General features: G+C 36.5%; 1 protein-coding gene across 2 annotated transcripts in view; it reads left to right on the top strand.

Annotated features, from left to right (window-relative positions):
- Window positions 1-26,098, top strand: part of LOC148949840 (short-chain dehydrogenase/reductase family 9C member 7-like) — a 162,191-nt gene that overhangs the window by 112,994 nt on the left and 23,099 nt on the right. For both annotated transcript variants that reach the window (XM_089091325.1, XM_089091324.1), the window contains exon 4: window positions 6,638-6,790. In XM_089091325.1, the coding sequence (XP_088947451.1) occupies window positions 6,638-6,790 (153 nt within the window). The remainder of the gene's footprint in view (window positions 1-6,637; window positions 6,791-26,098) is intronic.

The following is a 26,098-nucleotide window of genomic DNA, read 5'->3' as shown; positions in this document are numbered from 1 at the left end:
TTGCTTGTTCGCTGGCTAGGATACAACTCTGATTTTGATTCTTGGGTCAGTGCTGAAGATATTAATAACGCCCAATGATTTCTATATGACTTTCATGTCCAATGTTTCTGATCTCCTCTACAATGACTTGAATAGAACAAGTGATTTTTGGACGAAACTCTCCCCCACCATCAAATTCGACGGAAAGTATGAAGTGGCTCTTGTTGACTGTATTCTCAAAAATACCTACAACATCCTGAGAAAAGATCTTAAATATGAGATAAAAATTAGACCCTATGATTGGCCGCCACCACCCTCAGGTGATCCAGAACAAATTCAAAAGATCAATTGGATGGATTATCCATATATTGAACTACCCTATGAAGAACTCACCTGTATGAATGATTTATATCGTTCTATTAATAAAAGCATTTCCGCTCGTAAAAAAGGAGCTTTTCATTTCAACTATTCAAAGAAGGAGGGCAAGATCTACATTAGTTCACCTATTGCCAATGAAAAGGTTATTCTCAATAATAATCTAACGGACGTTCTTGGCTTTAAGCTCAATATAATCAACGGTAAAAGTGCCGGAAACACTAATTTCATTTTTGCTGACTACTCGCCTGCATTCTCCACGGACACATGTATATTTCTCTACACTTCATTTGTGGAAACATCCCGGGTTGGTAATTCAAATGTTCCCCTCCTGCGAGTTCTTGAACGAAAAACCAATCAAGAGCATATTCATCACTATAATATAAAGCATCTTCAGTATATTCCCTTAAACACTTCCTATTAGGAACTCTCTCATTTAGCACTAAGAACAGAATTAGGTGATCCCCTAGAAATATCAAAAGGTTTGGCTGTGATTAAATGTCGTTTTTGGCCTATCGTTCAGCAGCAAGGTGTCTAACAATAAAAAAGGGGTAATCATTTGTCCTGAAATTGACTGTTATGTTAATAATCTTGACCCAAGACAACAGGGCAATGGAATGGACTATTACAAAGGGCGCTCGTCTACCTCTGGCTAGAAAATATCTTGTACCGGCTTCGACAGATCTTGCATCCTCTACACTATGTGATTGGGGCTCTGGCAAGGATTTTAAAAAAAGTGTTTCGGAAAAAACTCAGGTCCAATGCGCGAACCCTTGGTGAGAGATTAAAACAAAATGGAAAAGGTTTAAAAAGGTCTAGAAACAATGCATCACTCATCAGTCTCTACCCAGGTCACAAACGAAAGACATCACCCCTGTCAAAGAAAAGAAGGAAAAAGCCGACACGTACTGTAAACAGTAGAAGAAGCACCAGGAAGAGAATTGTTAGATCGAAACTAGATTTCTTCTCTTAAGATTTCCTACCTACCGTATAAGGATTCTCAACCTTCAATCACCACCTCATTGAATCTATTCAATGCTGAAAATGTTTATGTGAGTGTCAAGCATGGATACTATGAACAATTTTATCCACAACAACCCCTCTCCAATAATATCCAAATTCATGTTTATTCCAATGAAGGCTACTTTATGGACATGTCTTAGACATTTATAGATTTACGACTGAAAGTTCGGAAATCCAATAATACATTGTCAGTTCTTGCAGATGGAATATCCTATGAAAATTGTATATTACATAATTTATTTCGTCAAATCAGTGTCTACATCAATGGCACGCTGGTGAGCACAAGCAACAATCTCTCAAATTATACAAGCTATATGCAATTCATGCTGATAACACCCAAGTCATACAAGGAATTGAGAGGCACCTCCAATGGTTATGGATATATTACAAATACTGATAGTACAGATGCAGTTAAAAATGCTACAACTAGTGAATTACATCTAGTTGGAAAAATATATCATGAAATATTTAATATACCCCAATGGCTACCACCCAATATTAAAGTGGGTATAAAACTGACGCTTGCTCTATCCAATTTCATATTGAAAAAGGAACTTGCCGCCAATCCTGATGTAACTCTCTCCCTCCCCTCGGCAATACTTCATGTACGCAAACAACAAGTTATGAGTTCTGTTGCTTTGGCAGTGGATAAAAATGAGAGCTAGTGGAAATAATATTAAACTACTTGTTCCTCATACAATCACCAATCAACGTCATATTGCCGTGGGCTCACGCACCTTCACCGATTCATCCTTTATCAATGGCGAAATTCCGTCAAAACTCGCTTTGGCATTTGTAAAAAGCGCCAGTGCAATAGGATCGTGGACTGGATGCCCACATAAATTTAAAATGTTTGGGCTTTCATCTCTTGTGTGCAAAGTCAACGGCATCCCACTCTACAATCCATCTTTTGATAAATCCTATAGAAAATTGTACGAATTGACCACGCAGACCCTAGATCATGATTTGCAACTATTTAAAAATGGTGTAACCGAAGAAAAGTTTGCTAAAACGCATGGTATCATTGTGCTGTATTTGTCTGGCACACCGGACATGAATAACGAGTTCATAGGGACCGTGCGTTTAGAGTGTACATTTGCTGACCCATTGGCTGAGGGTATTGCACTAATCTCACTAAATCAATATGAAACCTATTGGGAAATCACTCCCGAAGGTAGTGTTCTACTAGACTTGGCACCATGAACACCAGTCAAATAATCAATGTATTTAATATGGAGATCTACATGTCCCAGTACAAATTCTATTGTCTGCCCTCGGACTTTCTTGGAAAAATTCAAAGTGTCAACAATAGCCTAATTATTGTTAATAGCAGTCCATCGACTGTGCTGACGGGTCGTTGGCTATGCATCTTTCAAACAATGAAGACGACGATTGAATTTTTGATCCTCTTGGTCTACCCTATACATTCTACACACTCCACATCAGCAACTATATTGAGAGCAGTGGGAAAACTATTATTTTAAAATCGGAGGAGAGTGCAGTATCTGACGACTAAAAGCTGTGGCTTCCATGCACTACTATATTTTGTGTTCCGATGTCGTGGTTATACTTACAAGCAGTTTCTCAACATTTATGTAGACAATCCACGCCTGAACGACTTTCTAGTGAAAAATATCCTCTCAGACCTGAATAATATAAATTTCAGTGCCCTAAGAGTAAAGTGCTTAAAAAATGTTTGTGAATTTGTTTATTAATAAAATGCATATTTATACAACAATGTCTTTAAATCTTCACTTTAGATTTCTTCTTCTTCTTCGGTGTGTAGGCAACTGTTCTGAGCCACTAATGCCGGTAAATTATTTGGATTCACTGTATATTGATCTTGATTGACTGCAAAGTCAGGGTCACATTTTCTACAGTATAATGTAACTTCACTCTTGTCATATCTCTTTGTATAGTCAATGATACTATTTGCATTCATATTATGAAATTCACGAGTTTCAATCTGTCTGTTTGAAGCAATATCAAATAAATTGTATTTAAGTGGTGAATCACAATCGGTAACTGCCAAATAAAAACCACTTGGTTTATATTCATAATAGGCAGTGTCGTCACAACGATGACGTAGAAACTAAATTGTCTTGTTACCCCAACAGTTGAATCGTAGACCAGATTCTTCCTCCCAGAATAATTTAAATCCACGACGATACCAATCTCGTAGAAATAAACTAAAATCACGTTTGAGATTCTTTCCAATCATAGCAGGGTAAGCATTCTCCCACTGATCACATTGGTCATAGTGACAATTGGAGCACAGATGTCCTTTAGGGTGAGAGTCACAAATCTCTTCAAGACATGAATTACATCCTTTAATTTGCACTGCATAGCCTCTATGTAATTTACAAGGATTACATATTTTACACTTTTCATTATAGTCATCAATAATTGTAAAATTCTCACATTGTGTCGAACTGCCAAGAGTGTACATGCATAATGGACATGTATAGAGCATTTTTTTGGTTTCCGATGTCAACTCTCTCAGAGCTAAAACGAAACTGATCGTTCCTGGTGACGGATAAATTCACAGTGGAGGAATAGGAGAGGAGTAATTCTGTGACGTCACCTCTTTCGAATGGTGGGGGGAGCCATCTACATTGAATCTAAGGCAGTATTTTCAAAAGTGTATCCACGATATTATTCTGCTTTTGTTCCAATTAATATATCAATAAATTGAGTATAAGCATTTGAGTCACATTGACAAAGCTTCATACAAAAGTCCAATGGGGGAGAATCAGTCCTCATTATATTCTCAAGTGTTCCCCGAGAGAATATCCTGCGTTGAAGAGATAACTCGAGAATTAGATCGAATCTGGTGTTTAATGGAAAAACATTTGATTTTGGATGATGAAATTCTCGAGTCATCTCTTCAAAATATTCAAATCAAATCTGTTACCTTTGGCTATAATTTTTTAAGGCAAGTAAACAATTATAAAACCAACTTGCTATGATAGCGTAATGATTGCCTGCAAAATCTAAAAGCAAATACTAAAAACAAAACCTTGCATCTGTCCATAATTGCTATGAAAGAAAATCATATATTTTAAAGAGGGGAAGGCGTCATAACATCTAACCGTCAGGAGCACTAACGTCATTTCAAACAGTTCGTGGTAACGAACTGTAAGTAAGGAGCGACCCGGCTCAATGGTAACCGAAACTCTAGAAAACGGTATTTTGATACAAATAGATACATCAAAAGCATCAGATTTTAATGCTGATTTCAAATATTTAGGTTTCATCAAGCTTAATCCTACCGATCAAAAGTTATGCGCCTGAGAAAATTTGGCTCATTTTCGAAAAAAGGGGGAAAGACCCCCCAAAAACTATAGAACCTTAATGAAAATCACACCATCATATTTCGCGTATCAGAGAACCCTACTGTATAGGTTTCAAGCTCCCATTTCCAAAATGTGGAATTTTGTATTTTTTTTCGCCAGAAGAAAGATCACGGATGCGTGTTTATTTGTTTTGTTTTTTTCCCAGGGATGATCGTATCGACCCAGTGGTCCTAGAATATCGTGGGAGGGCTAATTGGAATGGAAATTAAAAGTTCTAGTGCCCTTTTTAAGTGACAAAAAAAATGGAGGGCAACTAGGCCCCCTCGCCCGCTCATTTTTTTCCCAAAGTCACCTGATCAAAATTTTGAGATAGCCATTTTGTTCAACATGGTCGAAAATATTATAAGTATGTCTTTTAGGATGACTTAATCCTTCGAAGTTCCCGGGAGGAGGGCTGAAAGTTATGAACTTTACCCAATGTTAACGTATAGTATTGGTTATTGGGAAGTATACAGACGTTTTCAGGGGAGATTTTTCCTGGTAGTGGGGGAGGGGGTCTGGGGTTATGTGGGAGGATCTTTCCATGAAGGAATTTTTCATGGGGGAAGGGACATTGGTATGAAGAGGACGCCGGACTTCCCAGCATTATTTAAAAAAAGATCAGATATTAAATATAAAAAAACAAGTTTTTCAACTGCAACAGCAGAAACATCAAAACTTTAAACGAACAGAAAATATTACATATATGATTGGGTTCACCCCCTAGTCAATACATCGCTCTTTAAGCCAAAGGTTTTTTAGTACTTTAATACTAGCTATTTATTCTAATTAACGGCCTTTGTGATTAAGCGGTCATTTTTAAAGAATTGGAACAAAATTCGAACTTTCGTTTCAAGAGCAAGGTATTGACTAGGGGGTGAACCCCCTAACATACGTATTAAAAATATATGAATATAGAAGTTCGTTACGTAAGTTAATTCGTAAGTTACGTATATTTATTACAAATAAAAACGTTCATAAATAAAATTAAACAAGTTTAGAGAAAGCCATTTAAAAAAATAAAAGTAACTTAATATGAAAATTTTGTTTTAATTATTCATGTACGGTGAGCCAAGATCAAAACCTGCATTTATTCAAAAACGTTCAAAAATTAAATAAAAAAAGCATTTTAACTGAAAGTAAGGAGCGACATTAAAACTTAAAACGAACAGAAATTATTCCGTATATGAAAGGGGCAGTCCCCTTCTCAACGCCTCGCTTTTTACGCTAAAGTTTGACTTTCTCACAACTCTTTTTTTTTTAAACAATGAAAAACTTTAGCGTAAAGAGCGAGGCGTTGCGGCGGGGACAGCCCCTTTCATATACGGAATAATTTCTGTTCGTTTTAAGTTTTAATGTCGCTGCTTACTTTCAGTTAAAAAAAACTAGTTTTTTTTATTTAAAGCCGTCATAACATCGACAAAAAAATCCGTCAGAGCCACTAAGTGTCATAACATCTAAAATTTTACAACTTTAGTTTTTTGGGGTTTAGGGGGGAAAAGGTACCTAGGTTTGGTTAGGTTACGTATTTAATATATGCTATGCTTTACCCTTACTTCCCTGATTGTGCAAATATATAGCCGAAATTTGTTTCTAAACTATTATATACTTATTACTAATATATAAACTTATTAATTTTTTTACATGTTATGACGGTTAGTGGCTCTGACGGATTTTCCTTTTAGATGTTATGACGTTTAGGGCTTGTGACGGTAAGTCGAAATGGTAGCATCCCTTTAAAGAGAACTGCAGAAAGTCTCGACCAAGCCGCAATTTAGAAATTACGATTTTAGATATATTGATCGAATGGTACTTTGAAAATGTCAAAAATAGATTCGATCCAATTGATACTGAATAGGTAAATCACAGTGTATCCTAGTTGATCCACTTAAAGCCTTTAGTTAACTATCAAGTTTTTCTTTCAGGACTATGGGCTGTGATACATGCTCCGGTGGACTGCGTTCAAGGGAACCTGCAATGGCAATCATTTGAACACTGTCAAAAACAAATAGATGTGAACTTGAATAGTGCTTGGAAAGTGGCGAAAATCTTTGCTCCCCTACTAAAATCTAAATCAGGTAATCCAAATCTCTTTATATAAAATTTGCTATCTATGTATTAAATATAAAAGATTTTCATATAGCATGATTTGCAAAACCCTTTGCGTAGTTGACACTTATCACAAGGAATAGACGCAGGAATGTGCAACACGCAACGTGAAAACATGTTGCGAAGGGAGTCAATGAGTGTTCCATGGTAGGTGCTCAAACTTATAAAGCAGGTGGTGGAGCATGGGGCAACCCCTGGGCGAAAGCCTTTGTTTGTAGCACTATTTGCAGCGACGGACACTTAAGAAGCGCCCTGCATCCCATTTATTTTATTTAATTTTTATTTCCTGACCAACTTATGCATTGAATCTTCACTTAAAGAAATTAACTGATGGTTTTGATGGGACAACCCTCTTAAGAAGACTGTTCCAAACTGATGTTCTGCGTCCATTGTGATAACGCTAAATTTACCGCTAACTTGTGGTTTGTATCTGAAATTTTCTCTGAATCACCACAAAATTTCATCACTTGGCCATGAAAAAAGATTTTATTTTGACAATTTTCTTAGAACTAATTTTAAGAAGTTAAAACAGGGTTCAAGGACGAGCCCGATTAGAGAGTGATCACTTGAGAATATCTAATTATATTTGAAGTGTTGGAGTTGAATTAAAGCTTATGCAGCTGCAACCTAGTAAAGAGCGAACCACAGCCCATAGTAACCAAAAGTTAAAAAATTTTTAGAAAAAAACTACCTAGTGAAAAAAATTGCCATCTGACACTGATTCAGGAATGGTAACTATTATTTCGGTTCGTCTTAAAATTGAAAGGGTATTGCGAAAAGAATTTATGGTGATTTCTTTAAAGTGTCTGAAACCCCTTGAAAATGGTGTCATATCAAAATGAAAACTATACCATTGGAATCAGCACAGTCGAAAACCCTGTTATGGGAAATTACAGCCCCTCTCCTTGAACAACAAGGACAACGACTTTTTTGCATGTGTAGCACTGATCTGTATCCCGTTTTTTTTTTTTTCTTTTTTTTTTTTTTTTTTTTTTTCTATCAAGGCTAGGGGGTGACCAGAACATCATAGAGAGATATGTAATTGCTCATTCGAACGGAAATTAAATTTTCTAGTGCCCTTTTTAAGTCACCAAAAGGATTAGAGGGCAACTACCCCCCTCCCGGCCTAAAGGCCCCCGCCCCCAAAGTCATCCGATCACAATTTTGAGATAGCCATTTTTTCAAAATAGTTCAAAGGTCAAATATCTTTGTTTTTGTTGAGGATATAACCCTCCATAGTCCCGGGGAAAGGGTTGCACACTGTTTTGGTATCGGACGTATTGATAATTACGCGTATCGGTATTAGCGTATTGTTATTGGGCGACGGGCGTACTGGTATCGCAGGCATCTAGACAGATTTTAAAAGCTAATATAAAAGATATTGCTCATATCTACGTTCTTCCTATAAATTCAACCATCAGCAAATTTCAAATGATACTAAAAACGGCACCTTTGGTGCAATGTCTCAAGTGGAAAAGCTGGGGCTAGTGGGCTTCCAGAACTTCTTAGAGTGATGTTTAATGGCTCATTTTAAAGATATTGCTTTTATCTAGGTGATTATTTGAAAAAAAAACTACGTTTTCTAAAGAGTTACAGAGGCTGAGTTACAAGGTCGAACCTTAAAACGTACAGGGATTAGGAGGCAAAGTTGGGAGGCTGCCGCCCCCAAACCCCCCGCTTTGGCAGCCTTTAAATAAAAAAAAAAAGTTTTTTAAACTGAAAGTAAGGAGCGACATTAAATCTTAAAACGAACAGAAATTATTCCGTATATGAAAGGGGCTGTGCCCTCCTCAGCGTCTACTGACAAAGGTGTCAATAAACGTTTTCAAGTAGGGTTTTTGATCGAATTCCAGGGCCATTTGTATTTTTGTGACCCTGAAACCATTGCTCACCATCCACCGCAATAGGACGTGGTGAACAACAATATTATGTTTCGGTTCTAAATCTGCAATTAGTTTCTGCTTGGAGGGGGTCCAATGCATGCCCATATTCTCGACCAAAGACCGATTGTATGGGCTCAATGGTCACAGGTCTATTCGCTCACAGGTAAAAAGTAAAGTCGAAAAAGAAATGTGTAAACTTATTTTAAATCCAGCTTTTGAAAAAATGTGACAAAGCGTACGAAATATATCTCGTTTCGACATCGTAATATGCCCCAAAGACTGTCCACAAATTGATGCTGATCCCAATTTTACAAAGTTCACGAAAATAGACCCGAATATTGCTCTGAAGACAGAAAAAAGAGAAATGTTGTTCTGAATAAGAATATTGCGGGAATGGAAATTGGAAATTTCCAAGAAACTCATGTTGTCTTTCTCTTACAATGTGTGCAAGGTACAATGGCCAAGGGAGGTGGAGGTTCAAGTTTACTATGGGGACACAGATTTTCTGTTGTTAAAAGCTAAAACCGGGGATTTATTGAATGATTTGGAAAATGGGGTGCACATTGACCCACGGATGGATTTCACGAATTGGAATGAGAGCATCTACCCCGAGTTGGTGAAACGCCAGGCCCCCAATCAACTATTAATGTTAAAGTCGGAGCCGCGGAGTGATTTAATATCCAATGGGAGTGTTCCCTGTCCCAACTTACACTGTAGGAAATTACACGGAAAGGATATGAAGGCGCCACTCTAAGAGAAATCTGCACACTGTATAAAAAATTATTTCAAACCGACTATTTAGGGTAACTGGTTGGACACCTGTCTGGTACTAAAAGCAAACGTGCAAAAAATTTGTTCTCTATAATAAACACTATATAGTTTTAAAGTGGAGAAAGATGCAATACTGTGATATCCAATAAGGTCTATGTGCTTGAGGAGGGTGAAAAAATACTTCCCCATGGTCGATATCGTATTTAAAATCGCGTTTAAATTGTGGACTATCGAAACCAACTCGGTCTGGACAAATTAATTTAAATTAAATAAAAATAGTACTTGGTGGGTGGGTGACAACAATTTCTCAATTATAATCTTCATTCCATCATCATCATCGTTGTCGTCATTTTGCTACTGCTGCTATTCTATACAGAGTTTTGTTTTTCCGCTTTCCGCCCCCGCGCGCCCCCGGAAGGGGGGGGGGGGTCCCACCCACGGCCGGCCTTCGGCCCCGGAGGGGGAGGGGTGATTCTCATCTTTTAAATGTCGTAAATAGTGTTTTCTCATATTTTTCTATTCTTACTGTTCAACTGTGCTGCTGCTATTGCTAGTCTTGCTGTATTTAAGTTTTTTACACTAAATGAAAAATATTATTCTTGTTGCTATTGTTGCTATTGTTGTTGGACAAAAAGTGTTGTTAATAAATGAAAAATATGTTTTTGTTCTTGCTGTATTTTAAGTTGTTTTTTTGTTAATAGATGAAAAATATTGTTCTGTTATTATTGCTATTGTTGTTGTACAAAAAGTATTGATGTTAATAAAGGAAAAAAATATGTTTTTGTTGTTCTTGTTGAATAACGTACTAGGTAGATCTAAAGGAAAATTATTTTTATTATTTATTCATTAGACAAGTATGGTTTACAGTTAGCTGTAGTCCAACTGTTGTAAACAGCAGCAGCAGTATGTATCAATTTAAAACACCATTCAGTTCGTTTCTCAGTGGTCCATCAATGTCGGGGGAAACTACACTTTTAGTTAAAATAATTAAAAATTGTAATAACTTATTTTTGGAGAAAACAAAAGAAATGTACTATTGCCATAGTATTTGCGGGGAGTCCTTTGATTAAATAAAAGCCATTGCTGCTGCCAGATCCATGCCAATTCAATTACTATGAGGACTTGACGTTTTTGCTAGATCTTAATCAGAATGAACGCGAGGATCTACGTGTAGTCACAGATATTTTCGACAAAGAAATTACTGTATATCTTCCGGTGAACAGTAGAAATGGCTATTAGTTGCCATCATGAAATTGAAGAAACTACACGAAAATAGACATTTATTTTCTGTTCTAGGCACTTCAAAACCCCCACTCAGGAAGGCCATACTCAAACATGGTGTTGACAAAGAATTTATTAATCTAATATCTGAACTTTGTTTAAATTTAACTGAGGACAATATACACTTGCCAAAAGGCGTTAGACAACATAAAAAGCAACATCGGTTCACTGTACGTGCTTTGACTTGCAAAAACAAAGGAAAAAATTTAAAAGAAAACGTCTCAATCAAGCGGGCGGTAGCTTTTTTACACTTTTACTGCCAATAGTCGCATGACTTGTAAAATGTTTTCTCTAGATGGCTAAGCCCTATAAATTGACTCGAATAGAACTTGTCCTCTCACCAGTTGAACACTTTGAAGACAATCGAAGCAAATTCATTAATGATGAAAATATTGCCGATGATAAAAAGCTAGTTTTACTTCAAGATGCACTGCGTCGTGTGGGCAAACATAGACCTTATCGTGAGAGACCCGCCGCCGTCGCTGTCACAGATCCACCCCCCCCCCCCCCCCAAGCATGAAACATCTCAAGATTCTGCAGCAGCACAATCAAAGGAGAAGGAATTCAATTCCATAGTGTCAACAATTGGAAACCTATTGCCAGTGACCTATCGAGAACATAGTAAAAGAGTATTAACGTATCTCATTTTGGAAAGTGGGGGTGTTGGTGATGATTATCATCAAGTTCAAGTCGATAGCACTGGGAAACAAATTATAATTCAGGGAGAAAGTTATAATCTACTCGATTTAATTTGCGATATGGTTACGAATCGTAAAGGACTTTTATCATTTAACAATAATCTATACACCATTCTAAATACAACCAACTTCCCCAAAAGTCTTATTGGCAACAAGCAAATTCTAAAGAAATTAAGAGAATATAGTAGAGGTGCCAGCCCTCTAACAACGCCAACAACAATAACATTTAAAAAAGAAGAAGATTTCTCCCCAGGAGCGTATTAAATGGATCGCCGAAGGTTGTAGTGAAAACGCCTATTGTATTCAGAATTGAATTTGTTTGTTGAAATTCTGGTAGCGATGAGAAATGTGTATCATTACCCCCTCCCCCTTGTATATCATTATCTAAACTCTCTCCCCCTTGTATTTCTTCACTACCTAAACCCTCTCCTCCCTTGTATTTCAATACCTAAACCCCTCCCCCGTTTTGTTCAACAAGAGGGCTGGTGTGTATACTAAAATCTCTCAGTTCACTTAGCATAGCCTCTAGTGTGTTAGGGCCATCCAAGCCATTTCATTTTCATGATCAATTAATTTGATTGAACAGGGACAATATTCATTAAATCTGAGGGAGAAGAATTCTCATTAATGTCTCTGGTGAAATTATCTAAAATTTGCATAGTATTTGGACTTAACCAAGGTAAATCACCATCTGAAGTAACTGTAATGCCTTGTTCAACTATTCTATTAACGCTGAAATAATGTCCCAATAAACGATCTGCCAATTCCGTGTAATTCATTATAATCTAAGCATATGTATCATCTACATTCTCACTACCTTCATAACACTCCCGTAAGTAGAAATGACCCTATAACTCCCACGCCCACACCATATATGGGCATAGAGTCCCTAGGGAGAACACGTTGTTAATGGGGTCAATGACCTCTTTTTCCAAGGTCGATTTATTTGTTGTTGTTTTTGTAAGTGCACGCTCGAGGCGAATGTCAAACACCTGTGCTGTCGACCTCAATTCACCTATCGTGAATCAATAATTCCCCTTAGAAACAACAAATTAATTTCCCCTTTCTTGACAGATCAATCAACCAATGACATCATCTGTCAGACTTTAAAAATTTTCGCATAGAAACGATTCTCCAGGAATAGATCCAAGTCATTAATGTCTTTGCCTCGGAAAAATCTCTTTTGGTCGAACTCCAAAGGATATTAATAGCCAAAGGCCATGGAAACAATTCTCCAAGAAACATCTTAGCGATGAATTGTTTTAGCGCGGGAATCAGGTTTCTTATTAATTTGAAATGCATTAGCGCAGAGATGCCAAAAACAAAAGGAACACGCTGAATTACGTTTAGGGATTATTTGGGCGAAACTGTTTTAGACAGGTTATGGAACTATTTCGGCGAAACAGTTAGAGACATTTTAAAAGAAGATTTTTGAAGAGATTTTAGAAGAGAATTTAATGGTGAAACTCTGTGATCGTTATAATACACAAGTTTCATTTGAACAGTGTCGTGAGGTCCTCTAACCCAACCCCAAAGGGTTCCAATCCTCCTACCCCAACCCCGAAGGAAGCCCCTGGTCCTCAAAGGCCCCCCAAGCTCCCAAAGGGCCACCGGCGCCCCCAAAGGCCCACCCAGACCCCCAATGGCCATCCCCGGGCCCCCCAAAGGCCCATTGAGCTCCCAAAGGACCAACGGGGTCCCAAAGGCCCTCCACCGGTCCCCAAATGTCCCCCAGGCCCCCAAGTGCCCCCCTCGGACCCCCAAAGGCCCTCCCTGTGCCCCAAAGGCCCTCCCTGTGCCCCAAAGGACCTCCCCCGGCCCCCAAAGGTCCCCCGGACCAGAAAAGCGCCGCCGGGATGCGCCGTGGGCCAGGAAAGCGCCGCAGGATGTGCCGCAGGGATGCGCCGCGGGTCAGTAAAGCGCCGCAGGGGATGCGCCGCAGGGAGGCACCGCAGGAAAGTGCCGCAGGATGCGCCGCAGGGATGCGCCACAAAAAAAAGTAAACTAAAAAGTAAAAATTTCGAAATTTTATCCCCCAAACGCCCTCCTCAGACCCCCAAAGGCCCTCCCCTGGTCCTCAAAGGTCCCCCAGGCTCCCAAAGGGCCAACCGGCCTCCAAGGGTCCCCCGGGCCCCCAAAGGTCCTCCCCCCGGGCCCCAAAGGTCCACTGGGCTCCCAAAGGCCCTCCCCCGGTTAACAAAGGTCCCCCGGGCCCCCAAAAGACCACTCAATCCTCAAGGGCCCCCCGGATCCCCAAACGCCCTCCCTGGGCCCCAAAGGTCCTCCCCCGGTCACCATACATGCACACAAAAACTTACACACACACACAAACTTACACACACACACACAAACTTACACACACACACAAAAAACATAAATACACAACCGAAAGCTTAGACAAACAAAAACTTACACACACACACAAGAAAACTTAGACCAACACTCAAAAACTTACATTCACACAAAAACTTACAAGCACACAAAAACTTACACACACACACACAAAAACTAACACACACGCACAAAAACTTACACACACACACAAAAACTAAAACACACACACACATCAAAACTTACACACACACACAAAAAATTACACACACACGCCAAAACTAACACACACACACAAACAAACACAAAAACAAACACACACAAAAACTTACACATGCACACGAAAACTTACATGCACACAAAAACTTACATGCACACAAAAACTAACACACACACACACACACAACACAAACACACACACACAAGAACAATAAAAAACACCCCCCAACAAAAACACACACACAAAAACAAACACACACACACACAAACACACACAAAAACTTACAAAACAACACAAAAAAAACTCACACACACACGCACAAAAACTTGCACACACACACACACACACACAAAACTGACACACACACACACTAAAACTTACACACAAACTCCAAAACTTACACACACAAAAACCTACACACACACACACACACACAAAAACTGAAACAATCACAAGAAAAATAGAATTCACAAAAACACTTAAATGAGCACACAAAATTACACACAAACACACACACAAAAACAAAACAAACACACACACACACACGAAAACACACACACACACCCAAAAAATTACACACACAAAAAAACTTACACACACACACACACACACACACACACACAAAAACTTACACATGAACACAAAAAAAACTCACACACACACGCACAAAAACTTACACACACACACACTCACAAAACTTACACACAAACACACAAAAACTTACACACACACACTACAAAACTAACACACACAAAATCTTACACAAGCACACGAAAACTTACACACACACACACACGAAAACTTACACACACACGCACAAAAACTTACACACACAACAACTTACACATGAACACAACAAAAAACTCACACACACACGCACAAAAACTTACAAACACACACACACACAAAACTTACACGCACACACACTAAAACTCACACACACACACGAAAACTTACACACAAAAAAAATTACACACACACACACACACACACACACACACACACAAACTTACACACACACACACACACACACAAAACTAACACACACAAAAAAATACAAACACAAAAACTTACACACACACACAAACACACACAAACTTACACACACACACAAAAAACTTACACCCACACACAAAAGCTTAAACACACAAAAACTTACACACACACAAAAACACACCCACACGCAAAAACTTACATGCACACAAAACTTACATACACGCAAAAACTTACACACTCGCACAAAAACTCACACACATACTCAAAAAATTACACACACACAAAAAAACTTAAAAACACAAACACAAATACACACACACACACACACACAAAAAAACTAACAAAAGCAAACGAAAAATAAAATTCACACAAAAAATTACACACAAACAAACAAATACAAACGAAAACTAAAACACCCACACGACAAAACTTACAAACACAAAAGCAAAGACACAAAAAAACATAGACACACACACACACAAAAAAACTAACACCAACACTAAAAAACTTACATGCACACAAAAAATTACATGCACACAAAAACTTACACACACACTAAAACTTACACACACTCACAAAAACTTACACACACACACACACTGACACAAACAAACAAAAACAAACACACACACACACACACACTCACAAACACACAAAAACTTACACATGCACACGAAAACTAACATGCACATAAAAACTTACATGCACACAAAAACTTACACACACGCACAAGAAAAATTACACACACACGAAAAAACTTACACACACACAAAAACTTACACACACACACACACACACACACACAAAAAAAAAACTACAAAAAGAAAACAACAAAAAACTAAAACCACAACGCAACATCAAAAAACCAAAAAAACACAAAAAACAACACTCAAAACTTACACACACACACACGAAAACACACAAACACTCGCAACAAAATACACACACAAAAACTAACACACACACACACACAAACACAAACAAAAACACAAAAAAAAACAAACAACTTACACACACACAAAAACACACACAAACTTACAAACTCACACAAAAACTTACACCCACACACAAAATCTTACACACACAAAAACTTACACACACACACACGAAAACTAACACACACACACACAAACACTTACAAACACAAATGAAAACTCACGAACACACACGAAAAATTACACACACACGCCAAAAATAAAACGCACACAAAAACTTACACAGAAACACACACAAAAACTTACACAAGCAAACGAACACTTAAATGCACAAACAAACAAACAAGCACACAAAAACTTACACACACACACACACAAAAACATACACATTCACACTAAAACTTACATGCACACAAAAACTTACACGCACACAAAAACATACACACACACACACACACACACACACACACAACTCACACACACACACACACACACACACGAAAACACAAACACACACGCTCCAAAACAAACACACACAAAAAAACATACACACACACACACACACACACACACACACAAAAACTAAAAAAAGAACACAACAAAAACACAATCACACAGTCACAAAAAAATACAAACACACACACACACACAAAACTTACACACACACACACACACCAACACACACACACATACGAAACAAAATACCCACACCACCACTTACACACACACACACACACACACACAAACTAAAACACACAAACAAAAACAAAAATAACATACACACATAAAAATATACAAACTAAAAAACACACAAAAACTGACATCCACACACAAAAGCTTAGACAAACAAAAACTTACACACACACACAAAAACTTACACCCACACGCAAAAACTTACATGCACACAAAAACTTACATGCACACAAAAACTTACACACACACACACACAAAACTAACACACACGCACAAAAACTGACACACACACACAAAAAATTAAACACAAACAACAACTAACACACACACACACACACACAAAAAATTATACATTCACATGAAAACTTACATTCACACAAAAACTTACACACACACACACACACTAAAACTTACACACACACACGTCAAAACTTACACAAAAAAAATAATATAAACACAAACAATAAAACAAACACACAAACAAAAACTTACACCCACACGCAAAAACTAACACCCACACGCAAAAACTTAAATGCACAAAAAAACTTACATGTACACAAAAACTTACACACACACTAAAACTTACACACACGCACAAAAACTTACACACACACACAAAAACTTACACACACACACTAAAACTTACGCACACACACACACACACACACATACACGCAAAAAACTTACACATGCACACTAAAACTTACAAGCACACAAAAACTTACACGCACACAAAAAATTACACACACGAACAAAATATTACACTCACACACAAACAACTACAAACACACATTAAAACTTATACAAACACACTAAAAATTACACACACACACACAAAAACTAACACACACACACAATAGAACTAACACACACACACGAAAAATTACATACACACGACCAAACATACACACACACAAAAAAATACACACACACACACACACAAAAAATAAAAAATTAAAAAGATAAAAAAAAATAACAAATAAAAATACATGCACACAAAAACTTACAAACAAACACACAAAAAACACTAACACAAACACACACACACACAAACGAAAACTTAAACTAACACACACAATATTACACACACACAAAAACTAACACACACACACACACACACAAAAACTAACACAAGCACACGAAAACCAACAAGCACACAAAAACTTACATGCACACAAAAACTTACACACACACACACACAAACACACAAAAAAAAAACACACACACACACGAAAACTAACACACAAACGCAAAAACTTACACACACACACAAAAACTTACACACACAAACACACACACACACACACAAAAACTTACACATGAACACAACAAAAACTCACACACACACGCACAAGAACTTACAAACACAAACAAACACACACACACACACAAAAAAATTAAAAACAAACAAACTATCTAACTAAATCACAAGCATAATAATACAAAAAAACAATATAACAAAAAAAAACACAAAAACAAAAACACCAAAAAAAAAAAACAAAAGAAAACATCTAACAACAACACAAACCCGAGCAATCACTAAAACAAAAAAACAAAAACTTACACACACACAAAAAATCTTAGACACAAAAAAAATTACACACACACACAAAAACTAACACCCACATGCTAAAAATTACATGCACACAGAACATACATGCACACAAAAACTTACATACGCACAAAAAATTACACACACGCACAAAAACATAAACAAACACAAACAAAATTAAACACACACAAAAACTTACACACACACACACACACACACACACACACACACACACACACACACACACACACACACACACACTAACACAAGTACACGAAAACTTAGATTCACACAAAAACTTACACACACACAAACACACGAAAACTTACACACACAAACACGTCAAAACTAAAACTCAAAAAATCTAAGACACAAAAAAACTTACACACACACACACAAAAAAACTTACACATACACTCAAAAACTTACATGCACACAAAAACTTACAAGCACACAAAAACTTACACACACAAAAACATACACACACGCACAAAAACTTACACACACACACAAAAACTAACACAAACACACACTAAAACTAACGCACACAAACGAAAAATTACACACACACACGCCAAAACTTACACACACACAAAAACTAACACACTTACCATATCACAGTTACATTGTCTTTAATTTTTCAAATTTCATTTTGAATTTCTGTCGTGAAATGCAAGAGTTGGAATATTTCTGTAGTGACTTGTTGTGCTTTACCTTCTCACAGTTACATTCTCTTGATTTCTCGAAGTTCATTTTGAATTTCCGTCATAAAATGCAAGAGTTGGAAAATTGGGGTCTTAGTCCACCAGCCCGAATGGTGGAAATCCACTAGCTCAGTATTGGGGTCCCAGTCCACCAGCCTGAACGGTGGAAATTCACTAGCTCAGAATTGGGGTCTTAGTCCACCAGCCTGAATGGTTGAAATCCACTAGCTCAATATTGGGGTCTCAGTCCACCAGTCTGAATGGTGGAAATTCACTGTTTAAGTTAGGTTAGGTTAACTTATCATGAGCGCTCATGATAAGTTAACCTAACCTTTTCCGGCGAGTATGGTTAGGTTAGGCTAGATTAAGTTAGGTTAGGTTAAGTTAGGTTAGGGTTAGCCCATGTACGCTTCACTTAGGTTAGCTTAGGTTAGGTGAGAGACAGGCAAAAGTTAGGTGTATGATTAGGTTAGGTTAGATTAAATTAGGTTAGGTTAAGTTAGGTTAGGCTAGGTTAGCCTACGTACGCACGCGTACGTAGGCTAACCTAACCTAACCTAACTTAACCTAACCTAATTTAATCTAACCTAACCTAATCATACACCTAACTTTTTGCCTGTCTCTCACCTAACCTGGATTAATTGGAAAATTTGATCAATAATGACTATATTTTCAAATCGTTTAAAACATGTGCTACAAAAATACACACTTAGTAGTAGTAGTAGTCGTAGCAGAAGCAATAGCAAAGCCACTATCTGTGTCCGCATAGTGCCATTTGGCTAGTTTTTAAGCTTTATAATCGTGTCGATTTCAAGAAATGATATGGGGTACTTATTTCTATACCGATAACAATATCGAAACTACTTTTTCAGTTAAAAGTTGAATTTTAATACACATAAATTTGTAATATTCATTATACTTTCTTAGTTTTCTTAGCAGCGCTTTTAGTAATGCGCTGTTCATACTAAAATAATGAAAATCACACCATAGTTTAATCTTAACCATGCAACATACTTAATAGAAGCACTATTTAGTATTATAATAGCCATAAATTTGCAATATTCATTACGCTATCTCAGCATTTTATCTAGTTTACATAAAAATAATAAAAACACCGCATGCACTGCTCACAGACACACAATAAAATAGTGAAAATCTTAACATGTAACATACTTTATAGCAGCACTATTTAGCAAAACGTTAAACAAGAAAAACGGGTTTTAATTTCTATAAAGCAGTGAATACAAAACACTTAATTAAACAAAAATAGCGGAGTATTTTTGTTTAATTAAGTGTTTTGTATTCACTGCTTTATAGAAATTAAAACCCGTTTTTCTTGTTTAATTTTTTGTAAATGGAAAAGCAGTGTGGTCAAAGAAATTATTTAGCCCTATTTAGCATTATAATAGCCATAAATTTACAATATCCTTAGATTTCTTAGTGAATTATTTAGTAGAAATAAAAATATTAAAAGCAGCGCTTGCGCTGTCTATAATGAAAATGACTTTCTAGTTTCATGTTAATGTACTCAAAATGGAAAACAAATATCATATGAAAATATTTTTCATAAGCAACACCTGCCCCCGCCCCTCTTGCAATTCTTAAGATTTACCATGATAACACAGTTCCAGCATATAGCCTTAAAATTAGATAAAAAAGATCGTTAACATACACACATCAAGTAGGCCTAAAATTTGCGATCAGAGGTAAAAATGCTAGCCAATTTACACTTAACATAGACTTCCTGCAACCCTATCCCCCTCTAATTTATAAATATATATATATATATATATATATATATATATATATATATATATATATATATATATATATATATATATATATATATATATATATATATATATATATATATATATATATATATATATATATATATTAAATGGACCCACCCCCTCTCCTTTCTGGGAACGTAAAACTTGGAAGATTTAACTAAACCTTTATTTCGCTAATCGCTTCATAACGGAAGTATTTGCCTTCATCAAAGCCATTTGAAAATAGAACACCCCTACCCCTCATAAGGTATAATGTATGCAAAAGCAACCTTCCGCTTTGTTAATAATAGATGTCTTTGTTTAGAGTGCAAGAGACACAAGTCTACTTTTACCAACCCCCCCCCCTAAATAGAGGACATTGCTTTCTAGCCTTGTATATCAAAGTTAAAAACCTTAGTTTTCACGCTCCCCCTGAGAATATAAAAGAGACCTTATCGAAAGAAAGGTATAGAATTAAATAATAGACACTAATAAAGCTAGAAAAAAAGAATAATGGCTCTCGTTTTCTCACAAGACATTTCAAGATGTACCTAAAAATATGCACTCTAAAAGGCTGTTAGCATCCCCCCCCCGCCGTCTACATAATTCCCATGTCCTAAAATATCTCTATTAAGCATTAATTTTTTGGGAAATAGGATCTCTTTCAGACATAGAATTTTCTAAATCCGACATTCTCCCGTAAGGTTTATTAATTAACATCTATTAATTCAGCAAGAATTATAAGACAAACACAATTACACGAGACTTGATTATGCAGCGATAAGAACATTGCCTGTGGCCGTGGTAGCGAAGCTTCAAATCTTATATAAGACAAATTCTTGTCTTATAGCTGACCATAGACTTTTTGGTCGTAAAGAAGACTAAAAAATCGAAAACAATAGATGTGAAAACAAATTTCAACTCAATTTCAAAAATGGACTAAAACATTAAAAGTGTTTTTTCTTGAGAATCTATGAATATAGATGAAAACAAGGGGCGCGAAACGGGTTGGAATTCACATAACTTGAACTTTTTAACTCGTTTTCCTCAACTCGCTGACGTTTTTTATTTATTCGTCTATAACTTAGATTAATTTTATATCTATGTTATGCAAAGCCCAGTCCCTTTTACGCCCCACGATTTTACTTATATTCGTAGATTATGGAAAAAATACTTTCTTTTAGTCCATTTGGAAAAGAAGTTAATTTTTTTTTTTTTATTCCTGTTTTTCGAAAACAATACACAAGACTTGATTATGCAGCGATAAGAACACGATAAGATATCGTGTTTCGATAAGATTTCGAAAACAATAGATATAAAAACAAATTTCAACTCATTTTCAAAAATGGACTAAAACATATTAAGTGCTTTTTCTTGGGAATCTATGAATATAGATGAAAACAAGGGACGCAAAACGGGTTGGAATTCACATAACTTGCACTTTTTAACTCGTTTTCACCTCGTTCTCAACTCGCTGACGTTTTTTATTTATTTGACGTTTTATTTATTTATTTATTTGACGTTTTTTATTTTATTTTTTGTTTGCGTTGAAGAGTTAAATTCTTATGTCCGGGTACTTATCTCTTAAAGCCACCACACTCAAGTTCTTGGTCTATGTAGAACCGGTTTCTTTCTGTATTTTAGTATGTACTCGGTGATATTCAGCTTAGCGTGAGAGAGATAAACTACAAAGTAGTTATATTTTAATTAAATATTTTAGTTGGTTTTTGGTTAGGTTAGGTTAGAAACCATTTAATATAATGTGTTCTGGGCAGGGGGCTGATTTTTATAATTCTCTGTTGTAGTTTCCATAATTTTGTTACTAAAGTAGTTAATATTGATAATACTTAGTTACATTTCATTAGGATTAACCGAACTTCACTTCTTGAGTGTGGTGGTTATAAGAGATAATTACCTATGACTGTAATGCCTAAAAATTATGAACTTTGTCTTCCGTCGGGGTTGTATCATTTTGCTACTATTTTGTATTGAGTTGGTTAAATAGCTTCATTCTATTTTTTCACCAATAGGAGAGATGACAGTTAAGATAATATTACTGCAAAATTTCTTATTTCTCAAGGCTGGGTAGAAACGATTTTAACGAACATGAAAAGTGCCCGAGTACTGAAGTGTCACTTTTAAGGGAGACGTAAGTATCTGCTCCTTTTTCTGCAATCGGAGAAATAATGCGTTAGTTATTTGATGCCCAAAGAAGACGGGCCTGTTAATTTGTATCATTATGAAGCTAATTATAACCTTACCAAAAAAAGGTAACCCTTGGGGCTGAGCATCTCCGAAAATCCCTGGGGGGGGACGATTTTACTTGGGAGAATCGTTCCATGGAGGAATTTTTCGTGGGAGGAATCTTCCATTGAGGGGAGGTGGATTTCCTGGGATTATTTGGAAAAAAAAGAAATTAAATAAAGAAATTACTTTTTTCTATTGAAAGTAGCAGCATTAAAACTTAAAGCAAACAAAAATTATTCAGTATACAAGGGGGTATGCCCCCTCCTCTATACCCCGCTCTTCACGCTAAAGTTTGACCTTTTGTCCCAATTCGTTAAGAACGATTCCTGAAACACAGGGATGCTTAATTAGAATCGGAACCTTTATTGAAAGTACTAAACATTTTGCTTCAAGACTAGTAAGGAGGACCCCCTCACCCAGTATGCGCAATAATTTATGTTCTTTTTAAGGTTTAATATTGTTCCTAAGGCAGAAGTAAATATCTGCTCCTTTCTTTGTCACCGTAGAAGTAATGCGTTAATTATCTCTCTCTCTCTCTTTCTCTCTCTCTCTCTCTCTCTCTCTCTCTATCTCTATCTCTCTCTCTCTCTCTCTCTCTCTCTCTCTCTCTCTCTCTCTCTCTCTCTCTCTCTCTCTCTCTCTCTCTCTCTCTCTCTCTGAAACAACCCTGTTTACCTTGCAAACGGATCTTGTGAGAAGATGTATCGACTCTTTAGTAATTAAATAAAAAAATATTCTTTTTAAACTGAAAGTAAGGAGCGACATTAAAATGGGCTGTTTCCTCCTCAACGCCTCAGTCTTTACGCTAAAGATTTTATTGTTTAAAAAAATAGAGTTGGGAGAAAGTGTCACAAAGTTGTGTTAGTAATAAATATACGTAACTTACGAATTGACTTACGTAACGAACTTCTGTATCCGTACATTTTTATTACGTATATTAGGGGGGTTCTGATCGTTTTTTTAAATAATGCATGCAAGTAGTATCTCTCGTCTGGATTCTATGGCCCCTCCGTACCAAACAGGTTTTTCTGGTAATTCTATTCTACAGGGGCATTACACCCTTTCAAAGAGAGTGAGTATCCTCTCACATAGCCTTATACTTCTAGGGCCTCCCTAGACCAAATAGGTTTGTCTAGCAGTCGAATTCTGCATGTCATTGTACCTCTACCCAAAGGCCGGATTATAACTCGAGTTAGGATTTGGCTTTTGATAAAAGGAATGTTTTCTTGAACACATCATAGTAGTAGGAGAATTGAATTCAAAGAGAATAGTTTTTTTATTTGCAAGGATCTTAGTGGAGAAAAAAATGAGTGGTGCATTTAAACTATTGGAGATTAAGAATGGAACCGACAACATCAGTAGCAACGATATTCGAGTACCTAATGTGGCTGTGGAAATAACTTCTGGTTTTATACTATATCTTCAATAGGACAATATGCATGCTAGATCCGCGATATTATTAAACAAATTTAAGCAGGATTAACAGCTGTGTTTTGATGGAGAAGTAAATATTCTCCATATAAATAAACTTCGATCAGAATTAGATGTTCTATCGAAATATATTGATGAGAACAAAATACAGCAGTGAATATTATTATTGTAATTATGATCAATAAAACTGTTTCTAAATCAATGGTATTTTTTTTCTTTCTATAGTAGACTAGCGTATATTTTCTAGAGTAGAAAAAAGAAATTCTTTTTAGTCTGAAGTTGATTGTTAGAGAGTTAGGACTAAAAAAAATGGATAGTCTTAAGAAATATCGAATCCTAAAGAATCTAACTCTTTCGGAAGATCGTTAAGTTCTAGAGAAAGATTTTCTGCAGTTGTTTCTTCAAAGGAGGATATTTGCCCCGGTACTACTTGTCTAGATACGAACAAAAGAGTCGAAATCAGTTCAATCGTGCATGAAGCTTCGACATCGTGGTTCAAATGCATTTACGCAATTTATTGATCTATTGATCACGACACGGCAAAATGATATTGTGGATATGCTTTTAAACATTAGTTTAGAAATTTAGGACTTTTTTTCATAAGAAAGATGGTGCTCAAGGATGATTTACTCCTCTCTCTCTCTCAGACAATTTCTTTTGTTGCTAGCTCAGTTTCATTGTGGCAGTGAGAGTGTCAACACATCACAAAATGTTCCATACATGTCCGTTATGTATATACTCATTCGGCAGCTGGTCATCATGTGATAATTGCAAAATGATTTATGAATATCATGAAAAGTGTAGATTATGCAACCCATGTAAATTGCATAGAGGATATGCTGTGCAAATTAAATGTTGTAATTCCTGTCTTGAAGAGGTGTGTGGCTCTCATCCTAAAGGTCACCTATGCTTCAATTGTCATTATGATAAATGTAACCAGTGGGAGAGTACATATCCCGGTATGATTGGAAAGAACCCTAACCGGGATTTTAGTGTATTGGTACGAGATTGGTATCGTCGTGGTTTTAGATTGTTCTGGGAGGAGGAACCGGGTCAACGATTCAACTGTTGGAACAACAAAAGAACATGGTTTCTACGTCATCTTTGTGGAGACAATGGGTGTTATCATTATAAACCCACTGATTTTTATTTGGCTGTGACGGAATGTGATTTGACACTTGAGGACACTGTTTGTGAAATTGCTTCAAATAAGCAAATTGAAACATGTGAATTTCATAGAATGAATGAGAATAGTATCATTGACTATACAAAGAGATATGACAAGAGTGAAGTCACACTCTACTGTAAAAAATGTGACCCTGACATTGCAGTACATCAGGATCAGTACACTGCGAATTAAGATAATCTACCTGTACTAGTTGTTGTCGACAAATACCTAGTAGTGGACGAAATCTAAAGAGTAGAAAAGTCATTTTATCATGTATATATTTTTTTTTATTAATAAACAATTTAAGATAAATCTTTAGAATATTTTATTATTAGGGCACTAAAATCAATATTAAATACACTTGTAATTATATTCTCCTCTATAAAGTCGTTCAATCGAGGTACGTCAACGTAGATGTTGAGAAACTGCTTGTATGTGTAGCCACAACATCTGAACATGTAAAAGAGTAGTGCAGGAAAGCCACATGTCTTAGTTGCTAAATCCTGTACCCTTCGTTGAATTTGAATAGTCTTTTTCCTACTGCTTTCACTATATTTGTTGATATATGGCGTACAGAATCTACACGATTAGCCAA

This window comes from Artemia sp. Qi Xiang Cuo, chromosome 7 (assembly GCF_049724085.1).
Source record: "Artemia sp. Qi Xiang Cuo chromosome 7, ASM4972408v1, whole genome shotgun sequence".
Lineage (NCBI taxonomy): Eukaryota > Metazoa > Arthropoda > Branchiopoda > Anostraca > Artemiidae > Artemia > Artemia sp. Qi Xiang Cuo.
The sequence above is the reverse complement of the archived record's forward strand: the minus strand, read 5'-3'. Positions and strand labels throughout refer to the sequence as shown.